General features: G+C 38.3%; 1 protein-coding gene across 6 annotated transcripts in view; it reads right to left on the bottom strand.

Moving 5' to 3' along the window:
• Window positions 1–14,643, bottom strand: part of LOC106083916 (rho GTPase-activating protein 190) — a 39,692-nt gene that overhangs the window by 23,215 nt on the left and 1,834 nt on the right. For 5 of the 6 annotated variants that reach the window (XM_013247228.2, XM_013247235.2, XM_013247236.2 and 2 more), the window contains exons 2-6: window positions 2,738–2,894; window positions 1,513–2,645; window positions 1,137–1,430; window positions 685–1,076; window positions 27–609 (exon numbers count right to left, since the gene is read on the bottom strand). In XM_013247228.2, the coding sequence (XP_013102682.1) occupies window positions 27–609; window positions 685–1,076; window positions 1,137–1,430; window positions 1,513–2,645; window positions 2,738–2,887 (2,552 nt within the window). In that variant the 5' untranslated portion in view covers window positions 2,888–2,894. Of the gene's footprint in view, window positions 1–26; window positions 610–684; window positions 1,077–1,136; window positions 1,431–1,512; window positions 2,646–2,737; window positions 2,895–3,559; window positions 3,706–14,643 lie in introns of those variants that run through there. The other variant, XM_013247230.2, reaches the window with a different exon arrangement.

Genomic DNA, 14,643 nt, shown 5'->3' with positions numbered 1-14,643 from the left:
TCGTTATTACTATAATCTTTACTCACCTAAGATTAGCCAAGGAAGAGCGCCTTTTGGTGGAGTACACAAATATAAAACCATGTATCAATTCATCACGATATTGATTTATGCCATGGTATGATGACAATATAAATTCCACACGTTTCTTGGAATCACCTATGAAGACGTCCACAACTACGGAATGTTCCATTGCTTTGCAAAATGTGGATTCATCTATAAGGGGATTTACCAGATTTTCTATGTCATATTGATCGCCACAAAACATGCACACTAAAATACGCAAATCCGTTTGATTGGGTGGAAAAGTTTCCAAGGTCTTCATTTCGGAAACTCGCAAAGAATCAATGACTATATTCAAAATTTCATAGACATATTTCTGATGGCTTTGCTGGTGATCAATGAAATCGCAATGCAACATTTCGGCCAAACGCAAACCCTCATTTCTCAGATACTCAACTTCGTTCTCCTTTAGATCTTGTGGTTGATAGACTAATACTATTGGAAGATTTTCAAACTTATCCTCTAATTCCAAATTGCAAAGCAGTGTTCGTTCGAGATTGTCCTTAAGAGTTTCAAAAGACTGCAGATTTGAGTAGACACAAATCAAACCTAAACAGAGAGAAACAAAACAAAAAACATGGATTAAGGGAAAATTGTGGTAACTTTTGTTATTGCTTTGGTTACCGCTTGAATAGACATCAATAGCTTTAAAGGCTTCCATATCTCCATTCGCTATGCGGTAGTTAAGATAATATGTTTGATTCTCATATATATATTCGCCTTTGGAGCCGGTGCACATGCGAATGTCATTAAGTAGATCACTGGCCAAGTGCTCAGAACCCACAATGAGCAAGTTGAGAGTTTTATCAGAACCTTGGGACTTCCAGCTGCCACTGCCACCACTTCCCAGAGTTTTATGGCTACCGGCGGACTTGTCGGCCAAGATCTCTTCAATGAAATTGTCAACACAACTGTGGTAAAATGGACAATGGTCACGTATGGGACAGTGCATAAAGCCTAAATGCTGGAATAAAATGACACGTCTCTCCTGGTCCAAGCGATCCATAATCTTGTATCTAAAAACAAAAAGAAAACAAATAAGCCACAGAAAATTAATGGCACAAACTCCTTCTTACCTGGAATCATCTTGCAGTATATCTGTTATTTGTCTTACATCTTCTTGGGTTATAATATCCACATTTTTGAACTGTTGGAAAAATTGGGCATGCTCCAGCAGTAACTCAATAAAATTTTGTTTACTCTTCTCAATTATCTCATCCTGATGTATGTCATATATTTGCTGGCAGTCATGCTCGGACAAGGCCTCAAAACATTCACGACCCATAAAGAGTACGCGAACTTCAGACAACTGCTTGCCGGGAGTAACAAAGCCGGACTCTTCCAAAAGTATTTTGAATTGTTGTTTCCAGCTAGACACAAAGAAAACGAAAACAAAATTAAATGAAATTAAATTAAAAATGAAAATGAAAAAAAAAAAAAACAAACACCTACCCTATTTTCTTTTTGTCCTGTTGCACAGAATTCAAAAAATTCCTAAACACTGTCTCTGCCTCTGAAGTCTCTAAAACATCAAAAGGAATACGCGCCTCATCTTCCGTCTCATCCATGTCCACCAGCTCCTGCCACGTGGCCTGGGGACATTCGAAAAAGTATTGGTCAAACTCTAAATGGTTTCTAATATAACCCTTGGCACATTCCCAAATATCATCATCGCTGGTGGAGAGAGCATTCACATCTGGCAACATGTATTCGAGTGTACGAGCAAATTTATCCAAATACTGATGCAGCCTTTGATTCATATAGTCGTCACGCAGCTTCTTCATGTGACGACGAAACAACTTCTGCCCGGCATCGTGGCCAAAAATATTCAAAAATTCTGTCCATTCTCTGAATTGAGCAAGCATTTTTGAGCCGTGTGTCCATAGGACATGATAATCGGTTATTTGATTTCTTATAAGACGCGTCACTGCCTCCGAACGACTTTCGAGCAATTCTTTGCGCGACCTAGCAGCTTCTTGATATGGAATGATTTTTATGCGGTTTTTCACTTTGTCTATCATTTGAGCCAGCAGCAGAAAAGCCAAATCCGTATTTATGGATTCATGGGCCGATGTCTCCACCAGCTGTATCATGCCCTTGTAATCCTTACGCTGGCATATCTTCTCCGCCTCTCTTATGTACAGATCACAGGAATCGTCGTTTTTGGTGGTCACCAAAACCAATGGCTTCTTATTTTTGAGTATTAAAGTAATTGCATTTTGTACAAATTCCACCTGTTTTTCAATATTTCGATTTGGCACAGGGCTGACATCAAACACCACAATGAAGCCATCTATGGCCAATCGGCCATCGGGCAATATCTTTTGTTCGTACTCTTTCTCAATTCCCAATTGGTTCTTGCAAATGTACATGAGTTTTTCGGCCGAAAATACTTTTGTGGTGGTGCATCGCTTCAGGTAGGTCTCCATTTTGCCAACCTTAAAGGGCTGGAATGTGGAATCGTCCATGAATTCGGTCTGTTCGATAATGTGAAAGGTGTATTCAGTGCCTTCGTCGGTGCTCTTGTGCACATCGCCCCAATATAGAAAGTGATCGTTATTAACAACTCGCCCACTGAAGTCACTCTGAAAAGAAATAATTTATTGAACACACTCACATACACACACACACACACGCACATTCTGTTTTCTTTTTTGTTTTGTTGCTTCCAACTTACCTGACTCAAAACTGATATGTGATCTATGAAGTAATCATCGGCCATGGGCCTTATAAATCTGTTACATAAGCATGATTTGCCCACACCGACTTGTCCTCGGTCCTTCTCAGTCCCCGAGAGACCGATGACCGATATATTAAACGTTTTCATCTTTTATCTGTCAATTAAAAGAAAAAGAAAAAGAGCCGATTTACATTTGAAGGACATTCACACAACAAATTTCTTGCCACTCCCGCACCCAATGTTGATAGAAATAATGATACTTAAACAATTGATCAATGGATTCATTTCGTATTTGGGACCAAAAACTTTGGATGCTTCAATTTCTTTTGAGTCCACCACTGCACGGCACGGCACACAGCAATACAATGTAGACCACCGACCGACAGAACGACCAACCGACCGGTTTTTGTGTATATATGCTGACCGAAAAATTCTCAATACATTCCAATCATAAAACACACGGGTGTGTTAACCATTCGTTGTACTCATCACAGGACACTTTTTCCAAATGCCACCAACAATATTTGTCTAATGCATTTCACTAACTAATGCTGCTTCTCTATACAAGAGGAGCAGCCTTTGTGCATTTGTACAAGTTTGTAGTAGGTACACACACCGCCATTATGGTCATGGATTAAAAATAAAAAATATTAAACTTTTCTCAAGTGAAATGTCACATTTGTGGACACATCCAGACACTAGTTTGTACCCTTGGTACAAAGGCGAAAATGAAGATGAAAAAAAGAACAACACACACAGCAAAAACGAACATTGGCAAAAAAATACTGCCTAATAACACAAATTGCACTGGATTCTTACGTCAATTTTTTGCACAATTCAAACATTTTTTGATTTTGTTCAAGCATTCAACAGTTTTGAGGAGTTTTTAAGTGAAAATATTGAATGAAACATTTTTAACAAAAATTCTATACACATACAGAAAAAAAATGTTTCTTCTCTGTCCTGAAACGATGGTCGGTCTATTGCAACGAACGAATGTCCTTTTGAGCATGACTGACAGAACTGAGGATATGCTCGAATTGAGAGTACAGAGAGTAGTAATGCAAAAAAGAGAATGAGAGCATCGCGCGTATGTTTTTTTGTGTGAAAGGCAAAAGGATACGCAAGGTAGTTATTTGATAGCTAAAGGCTCGCTCGGGCAATTCCATACCATTATCTATTTTCATGTGTATGTGTGTGTGTGTCTATTATGTTGTTGCATACCCTCCTCTGGTAGTTGAATGAAGGAGGAACACAGGCAACACTACGGAACACAACAATTTACTTCAATTTAACACATTAGGTAGATATGTTACATGGTTCTTGGTTCTTGGTTCTTTACAAAGGAAATTGTAAAGCAATATTATTCCGGGCCCTGCATGAAAGAACACACATAGAGTCACTCACATATGTACGCCTCACACACGCAATATTACGCTCCACACCAGCACTCTTGATGTCTATCTCTATAGATATAGTCCTCTCCCTTTTTATCTCTATTTTAATGCTATTGTCAACCTATCGGCCCCCTCACAACTGACAGTTAAAATATGTTGCACTGAGAGGCGCATGAAAAAAAAACACAGGGAAGGACGACATTACAATTTCCGAAAGCCGGTCATTTCGAACAACTGCCCCATCGCCGTACATATTTTCCCTTTTAGTCACAGCGGCGGCACACGCTACTGGTAACAAATTTCTACCAGAACTTATCAATATCCTTAAATGGGAATATTGTTTACTCTAGTTTGAAGCGGGTGACTGGTAAACGGAATTTTCAATAAAAAACAGAGCTTTGACGAAATATGTATAAACAAGTAAAAAGGCATTGGATACCCACCAGCGGATACCCAAATCCGGTGAAAAATACATATCTTATGCCCCATAGCAGCTATAGCGAAATATGTTCCGATTTGGACCAAATACTTATAAGTACAAGTCATTGGTCAGTTGTGTATAGCAAAACATTGCCCTTTTTATTAGCTATATCTAAAAAAACGATCTGAACCATATACGATGCAGATATCGAAAAGCCTAACATAAGTCACTGTGTCAAATTTCAATGAAATTGGATAATATGAGCGCCTTTTATATGGGTCTTTATGGCAGCTATATCCAAATCTGGACCGATTTGAGCCAAGTTACAGAAAAATGTCGAAGTTCCTAACACAACTCACTGTCCCAAATTTCGACGAAATCGGATTATAAATGCGCCTTTTATGGGGCCAAAACCTTAAATCGAGAGATCGGTCTATATGGCAGCTATATCCAAATCTGGACCGATCTGAGCCAAATTAAAGAAATATATCGAAATTTCGGCGACATTGGACAATAAATTCGCCTTTTATGGCCACAAACCCCTAAATCAAGTGATTCGGTTTATGTAGCAGCTATATCCGAATCTGGACCGATCTGAGCAAAATTAAAGAAATATGTCGAAAGGCCTAACACAACTCACTGTCCCAAATTTTGGCGAAATCGGGCAATAAATGCACCTTTTATGGCCGTAAGACTTAAAATCAAGAAATCGGTCTATATGACAGTTATATCCAAATCTGAACCGATCAGGATCAAAGTCAAGAAGGATGTCGAAGTTCCTATCACAGCTCACTGGCCCAAATTTCAGCAAAATCGGATAATAAATGTGGCTTTTATGAGCCTAACACCCTAAATCGGCGGATCGGGTATATGGCAGCTATATCCAAATCTGGACCTATCTAGGCCAAATTGACGAAGAATGTCGAAGGGCCTAACACAACTCACTGTCCCAAGTTTCAGCAAAATCGGATGATAAATGTGGCTTTTATGGGCCTAAGACCCTAAATCGGCGGATGGGTCCATACAGATCGACTGTCTGTCCTTAATCAGTCGAACTTAAACTGCTTAAGGACAAAAAAAGAATCTGTGCAAAGTTTCAGTCCAATATCTCTATTTTTAAAGACTGTAGCGTGATTTCAGCAGACAAACGGGCGGACGGACAGACGGACGGAGAATATATATACTTTATAGGGACGGAAATGGATATTTCGGAATGACAAAATGAATATGACCCCATCCCTCGGTGGTGGGTATAAAAAGAATTTGTGTTAGTATGTTTGTTTCGCTTACAGTCAAAAGTAACTAAATCGAACTTTTTACAGATTGTGTGGTTTGGTCTGGAAGGAGAAATAGACTATATATGGGGATTGAAACAAAATGGGTATCAAACTATTCGAACAAAATGGATATCAACCGGAAGGTATAGGAGAGTAGAATCCGAAAAGATATTTAAAATTGAACCCATTTACCCAAGGGGTAGCCCCAAACACAAATCTCCCCCCAACAGACATTTTGGACATTCATGTCAATATGGGACACGAATGAAAGATATGCGGGAGAAGATTACGAATCTGATACTAAAACTGGGGTTCAAATATGGGGGGCGCCCCCAAAAACCCTCCGAACCGGCATATGAAGCGATCATGACAATAGCGGACTCAAATGAAATGTTTTTGGTAGTTGACCTTCTTAACACACATATTGATCGCTCATAAGCTTATAATAGTCAAGTGAAAGATATGTAGGACAAGATTATGAGTATGAAATTTATTTTTGGACTAAGAAATTGGGAGGTGGCCCTCCTTCTAAATCCTGTTTTCTGTTATGTCGAAAATAGTAATGATTTGGTCACGAGCATTCCATTAAGTATTAGTGGGAATACATTTCACATATTAACGATAAGAAGACTCCTTTTATTTACCGAGCCGCTACCTTTTTACACTGAACTCTTGCACGGCTTAATTATTCACGAAGATCCTTACATCCCTTAATCGCCAAAAAATGTGTGTGTCAAAATTTTAGATTTTCAATATTTAAGAAAAATCGATAATTTACGACATTTTTTCACCTACTGTTCAATTTTTTTCACACTGCTACAACAACAACAAAAACGCTCACCCGTGCGGGATAGCTGTGAGCACCACACAGGCTAGAACATTGAGGTGTTCATTGTTGTCACGAGAAGCTTAGCTGTGAGCTACCGGTCCGCTACCGGCAGTCGCGGACAATCAGCGGTATCGAGCGGAGTCTCAGTGAGAGTCCGGGCGGCACCGACTCTTGCATAAATACTGAGTGCCTATGATGCTCGATATGACAAGGCGGGTAATTGGCGCCTTTACATAACCAAAGGCTTATCTTTTCACGCGAAGATCGGAACAAGCTTGCTCATCTATTAGAGCTTGACGAGGATCGCCACCTCCATTTGAAAATGTGACTAAAACAACAACAACAACCACAAAACCACCATGATGGCAGGTTTAACTAGTTTTCATAAGGTTATTGTAGCCGTAGATAGCTACCAAGTGAATGCTAATAAATGGCTCAAATAGGAAGATTGTAATTAGAGCTCAATCACCACCAAGGATATTTACCACCCACTGAGACTGCCATGAAAATGCGAGAGTAGGTGTAGGATTATGGCTACACAAAATCAATTTTGATGTCTAAATTATCTTCGCCATTCTTGACTACTACAGCTTTAAATATTGGATGGAGCTTCTCCAGACCTCCTGGCCGTTTTGTCATGTATGTTGGCTCCTAATCTTCTTCGATTTATTGTCTGGCATTGTACTGACGTAAATGTTATCACCGTTCTTCTGTGCTTTTTGAATCTTTCGTGGGCGACACAATAGACCTAAGTTCCCTGAGTGAAACTGATAGTGAATGAGATTGCTAGACGCCTGCCAGTATATACCCTATGTTTAAAACACATACCAGCGGTAAATACAATTTATAAATTATTCATTTTAAAGTTTATATTTTTGTACGGCGAATTTATAAATGAGTTGACATATCAAACTCTCTCGCAGTGTTGATGCGGCCACCTAATAAATACGCTGCAGCTATTTACAACCTTTGCAGTTATGACCAAAATACTAGAGAGACCTCCATGTTTTTTGTCAGTGTTCTTTACTTTACATACTAGGCTGCGGCGATTAGTATGGAGGAAAAAAAATTAATGTATGTGAAAATATATTCTAATATAAAAATTCACGATAGGGCGCCACCTATATGTGAAATTTAAAATTATAATACAGAAACCTAATACAAAAATCGTAATACAGAAAATCTTAATACAAAAGTAATAACAACCAAATGCAAATATGGAAAAAATTCTAATATAAAAAAAAGAAATTCAAACATAAATATGACGAAAAATTAAATTATTATAAAAATCAAAATAAAATACAAGTCGTAAAAGAAATATGGATGTCGAATTAAATTCATCACTCAAATGAAAAAATAGTCACACTGTTGTCAACTGGGAAATAGTGGGCTGAAACCGTTTACAGGAAATATAATATGAACCACGCTCTTTCCGAATCTATTCAATTTGGAGCCCTAAGTATTAAAGAAACCAAGACATTGGTCATTTTTGGTAAATTTTGGTCATTTATATATATTATGCCCCATTTTGCAGAGATAATGGCCCACTGTGGCCAACTGGGAAATAGTGGGCTGAAACCGTTTATAGGAAATATAATATGGACCACGCTTTTTCGGAATCTATTCAATTTGGAGCCCTATGTATTAAAGAAACCAAGATATTGGCAAATTTTGGCCATTTATATATATGATGCCACATTTTTCCAGGCTAATGGCCCACTGTGGCCAACTGGAAAATAGTGGGCTGAAACCGTTTACAGGAAATATAATATGGACCACGCTATTTCGGAATCTATTCAATTTGGAGCCCTAAGTATTAAAGAAACCAAGATATTGGCCATTTTTGGCAAATTTTGGTCATTTATATATATTATGCCCCATTTTGCAGAAATAATGGCCCACTGTGGCCAATTGGGAAATAGTCGGCTGAAACCGTTTACAGGAAATATAATACGGAAAACGATCTTTCCGAATCTATTCCATTTGGAGCCCTAAGTATTAAAGAAACCAAGATATTGGCCATTTTTGGCAAAATTTGGTCATTTTTATATATGATGCCCCATTTTTCCAGGATAATGGCCCACTGTGGCCAATTGGGAAATAGTGGGCTGAAACCGTTTACAGGAAATATAATATGGGCCACGCTCTTTCCAAATCTATTCAATTTGGAGCCCTAAGTATTAAAGAAACCAAGATAATGGCCATTTTTGGCAAATTTTGGTCATTTATATATACTATGCCTCATTTTGCAGAGATAATGGCCCACTGTGGCGTCTGGGAAATAGTGGGCTGAAACCGTTTACAGGAAATATAATATGGACCACGTTATTTCCGAATCTATTCAATTTGGAGCCCTAAGTATTAAAGAAACCAAGATATTGGCAATTTTTAGCAAAATTTGGTAATTTTTATATGTGATGCCCCATTTTTCCAGGATAATGGCCCACTGTGGTCAACTGGAAAAAAGTGGGCTGAAACCGTTTACAGGAAATATAATATGGGCCACGCTCTTTCCAAATCTATTCAATTTGGAGCCCTAAGTATTAAAGAAACCAAGATAATGGCCATTTTTGGCAAATTTTGGTCATTTATATATACTATGCCTCATTTTGCAGAGATAATGGCCCACTGTGGCGTCTGGGAAATAGTGGGCTGAAACCGTTTACAGGAAATATAATATGGACCACGTTATTTCCGAATCTATTCAATTTGGAGCCCTAAGTATTAAAGAAACCAAGATATTGGCCATTTTTGGCAAATTTTTGTCATTTTTATATATGATGCCCCATTTTTCCAGGATAATGGCTCACTACGGCCAGCTGGAAAAAAGTGGGCTGAAACCGTTTACAGGAAATATAATATGGACCACGCTCTTTCTGAATCTATTCAATTTGGAGCCCTAAGTATTAAAGAAACCAAGATATTGGCCATTTTTGGCAAATTTTGGTCATTTATATATATGATGCCCCATTATCCTGGAAAAATGGGGCATCATATATAAAAATTACCAAATTTTGCCAAAAATGCCCAATATCTTGGTTTCTTTAATACTTAGGGCTCCAAATTGAATATATTCGGAAAGAGCGTGGTCCATATTATATTTCCTTTAAACGGTTTCAGCCCACTATTTCCCAATCGGCCACAGTGGGCCATTATCTCTGCAAAATGGGGCATAGTATATATAAATGACCAAAATTTACCAAAAATGGCCAATATCTTGGTTTCTTTAATACTTAGGGCTCCAAATTGAATAGATTCGGAAATAACGTGGTCCATATTATATTTCCTGTAAACGGTTTCAGCCCACTATTTCCCAGTTGGCCACAGTGGGCCATTATCCTGGAAAAATGGGGCATCATATGTATAAACGACCAAAATTTGGCAAAAATAGCCAATATCTTGGTTTCTTTAATACTTAGGGCTCCAAATTGAATAGATTCGGAAAGAGCGTGGTCCATTTAATATTTCCTGTAAACGGTTTCAGCCCACCATTTCCCAGTTGTCCACAGCGGGCCATTATCCTGGAAAAATGGGGTATCACATATAAAAATGACCAAATTTTGCCAAACATGGCCAATATCTTGGTTTCTTTAATACTTAGGGCTCCAAATTGAATAGATTCGGAAATAACGTGGTCCATATTATATTTCCTGTAAACGGTTTCAGCCCACTATTTCCCAGTTGGCCACAGTGGGCCATTATCCTGGAAAAATGGGGCATCATATGTATAAACGACCAAAATTTGGCAAAAATAGCCAATATCTTGGTTTCTTTAATACTTAGGGCTCCAAATTGAATAGATTCGGAAAGAGCGTGGTCCATTTAATATTTCCTGTAAACGGTTTCAGCCCACCATTTCCCAGTTGTCCACAGTGGGCCATTATCCTGGAAAAATGGGGTATCACATATAAAAATGACCAAATTTTGCCAAACATGGCCAATATCTTGGTTTCTTTAATACTTAGGGCTCCAAATTGAATAGATTCGGAAATAACGTGGTCCATATTATATTTCCTGTAAACGGTTTCAGCCCACTATTTCCCAGTTGGCCACAGTGGGCCATTTTCCTGGAAAAATGGGGCATCATATGTATAAACGACCAAAATTTGGCAAAAATAGCCAATATCTTGGTTTCTTTAATACTTAGGGCTCCAAATTGAATAGATTCGGAAAGAGCGTGGTCCATTTAATATTTCCTGTAAACGGTTTCAGCCCACCATTTCCCAGTTGTCCACAGTGGGCCATTATCCTGGAAAAATGGGGTATCACATATAAAAATGACCAAATTTTGCCAAACATGGCCAATATCTTGGTTTCTTTAATACTTAGGGCTCCAAATTGAATAGATTCGGAAATAACGTGATCCATATTATATTTCCTGTAAACGGTTTCAGCCCACTATTTCCCAGTTGGCCAATGTGGGCCATTATCTCTGCAAAATGAGGCATAGTATATATAAATGACCAAAATATGCCAAAAATAACCAATATCTTGGTTTCTTTAATACTTAGGGCTCCAAATTGAATAGATTCGGAAAGAGCGTGGTCCATATAATATTTCCTGTAAACGGTTTCAGCCCACTATTTCCCAGTTGGCCACAGTGGGCCATTATCCTGGAAAAATGAGGCATCATATGTATAAACGACCAAAATTTGGCAATAATGGCCAATATCTTGGTTTCTTTAATACTTAGGGCTCCAAATTGAATAGATTCGGAAATAACGTGCTCCATATTATATTTCCTGTAAACGTTTTCAGCCCATTATTTCCCAATTGGCCACAGTGGGCCATTATCCTGGAAAAATGGGGCATCATATGTATAAACGACCAAATTTTGCCGAAAATGGCCAATATCTTGGTTTCTTTAATACTTAGGGCTCCAAATTGAATAGATTCGGAAATAACGTGCTCCATATTATATTTCCTGTAAACGGTTTCAGCCCACTATTTCCCAATTGGCCACAGTGGGCCATTGTCTCTGCAAAATGGGGCATCATATATATAAATGACCAAAATTTGCCAAAAATTACCAATATCTTGGTTTCTTTAATACTTAGGGCACCAAATTGAATAGATTCGGAAAGAGCGTGGTTCATATTATATTTCCTGTAAACGGTTTCAGCCCACTATTTCCCAGTTGACAACAGTGTGACTATTTTTTCTTTTGAGTGATGAATTTAATTCGACATCCATATTTCTTTTACGACTTGTATTTTATTTTGATTTTTATAATAATTTCATTTTTCGTCATATTTATGTCTGTATTTCTTTTTTTTATATTAGAATTTTTTCCATATTTGCATTTGGTTGTTATTACTTTTGTATTAGGATTTTTTGTATTAGGTTTCTGTATTATAATTTAAAATTTCACATATAGGTGGCGCTCTATCGTGAATTTTTATATTATAATATATTTTCACATACATAAAAAATTCTTAATAGGACCTTGTCGTTTCTTATTCCTGGGATTGTACTCAGCAAAAGAGTCCACTAGACCATGCGTCTACGGTGAAAATCAAGCCTCCAGATTTTGATTTCTCAGACTTTTGTCAGCCAAACCATTGAGATTTTCGATACAATACTAAGACAAAAATTGCAGCCAACAGTTAAGAACTTTCTGGCACTACGCAAAAGCACTGGAACTGTCCTTCAGGCAGTTTTGGTTTTGTGAAAATGCAAATTTTTTGTGAAAATTGTGATAAATTACTATGAATAACTGAAAATATTCTCGTCAGATCGGTCTATAAGGCGGCTATATGGAAATATAGTCCGATTTGGACCATATTCGGTTCGAACATCGGTAGGCATAGTCCAACTCACCGTTCAAAGATTCAGCGAAATCGTCATGTCATGTGAAGTGGAAACTTTTTGAGAGATATTCTCAGCATCCTGTGAAAGACTATCAGATCGTAATGGTATAATGGATAAAAAGAGGTACTGACGAGCTAGCCAGGTATGTGTCACTCATAAATGTCCACACTTGTGCAAACTATTTGATTGAATAGACGTTGCAATGATTAAACGAATAGGTTTTTTCCTAATACTATGGGTTGCAGGGTTCCCAAGGCCCTGCGAACGATTCTCTCAACGGGGAAACAGCTAGATTCAAGTTTTAAGGAGTAGCTATGAAATATTAAATTCTCGATGTTAAATGTTTGAATTTTATATTTTTTAGAGAATAGCTTTAATATCTTTGTAATTAGTTTTGTAATTTATGTTTACATGGGCCATCTGATGGCTTCAAATTACTCTAGAGTCGGGATAGAGTGAATTAATTATGCAACGCCTGTTCAGCTATCCCTTGCCCGGCATGAGATAGCTTTGAGCATCACACAGGCTGAAACATTGGGGTCCAATCTGTGTGGTGTTCATTACTGTCACGACAAGCTTGGCTGCAAGCTACCGGACGCGTCCACAGGTTGCGGGTTGTGGAATGCTTCATACGGAGTAGCTGCAACGGCAGTCGCGGATAATCAACGGAACCAAGCGGAGAGTTTCAGGGAGAGGGCGGGCGGCACCGGCTCTTGCAGAAATACTGATTGTCAATGATGCTCAATTTGTACGACAAGGCAGTTATTGGCGCCTTTAAATAAAAAATGGCCACCCTGTTCCCGCGGCGATCGGCCCTTTGGACGGGAACGTGCTATACATGAAAATGTGGCTACAACAACAACAACAATTTTTTCAGAAAGTTCACCTAACTTGGGCTGGAAAAAAAAGGTTTATTACATAATATATGATTTTTGAGTGCATTTTTCAAAATCTGTTACACATATTTGCATTTTAGGTTCACAAAAATTTTTGCCAAAAAAAATTTGTCGAAATTAGAGCAAAATTAAGTTGTTTTTTCTTAGAACCTCCTCTTTTTGGCAGAAGAAGTAGAAAATAGGGGTTCGTACGAAAGATGCGTTCACTCGACCGAGTGTTCAATTTACCCCGATTGTACTGTACATGTTATCAATAAACAAGTAAAAGCGTGCTAAGTTCGGCCGGGCCGAATCTTATATACCCTCCACCATGGGTCGCATTTGTCGAGTTCTTTTCCCGGCATCTCTTCTTAGGCAAAAAAGGATAAAAGAAAAGATTTGCTCTGCTATTAGAGCGATATCAAGATAGGGTCCGGTTTGGACCACAATTAAATTATATGTTGGAGACCTGTGTAAAATGTCAGCCAATTCGAATAAGAATTGCGTCCTTTGTGGGCTCAAGAAGTAAAAGAGAGAGATCGATTAATATGGAAGCTGTATCGGACTATAGACCGATTCAGACCATAATAAACACGTATGTTGATGGTCAAGAGAAGATCCGTCGTACAAAATTTCAGGCACATCGGATAATAATTGCGACCTCTACAAGCTCAAGAAGTCAAGTCCCCAGATCTGTTTATATGACAGCTATATCAGGTTATGAACTGAACTGCTAGCTTTACTCCTTCGGAAGTTAGCGTGCTTTCGACAGACAGTCGGACGGGCATGGCTAGATCGACATAAAACGTCGCGACGATCAAGAATATATATACTTTATGGGGTCTCAGACAAATATTTCGAGTAGTAACAAACAGAATGACAAATATCAAAACAAGGACTTTTACAATATTCGAAAGGGTGAGGGTATTTACGGCCATTTTCCACAAAAGCAAAATTCTGATTACGATCCGGGGTTCTAAATACAACTTTTTTGCAATTTTCGTCTAGTGCAGATTTGCACAATACCTTGCAAATGCAAAATTGGCAAAATTTTGTCAAGATTGGTCAATAAATGCGCTTGAAGTGGCTCTTGCAGTGAAAATCAGGAGATATACATAAATGGCAGCTAAATCTAAATCTGGGACGATTTATGTCAAATTCACCAGTAATGGTGAGAATCCGAGTAAATACCCAACGCTTGGCAGCTATATCCAAATATGGTCCGATCTGGACGATATTAAAAAGAAAAAGATTCAGAGAGGTACCGGAACTCGCTGTGCCAAATTTCATTGA

This window comes from Stomoxys calcitrans, chromosome 4 (genome assembly GCF_963082655.1).
Source record: "Stomoxys calcitrans chromosome 4, idStoCalc2.1, whole genome shotgun sequence".
NCBI lineage: Eukaryota > Metazoa > Arthropoda > Insecta > Diptera > Muscidae > Stomoxys > Stomoxys calcitrans.
Note: the sequence above shows the minus strand (reverse complement) of the source record. Positions and strands in the feature narration are given on the sequence as shown.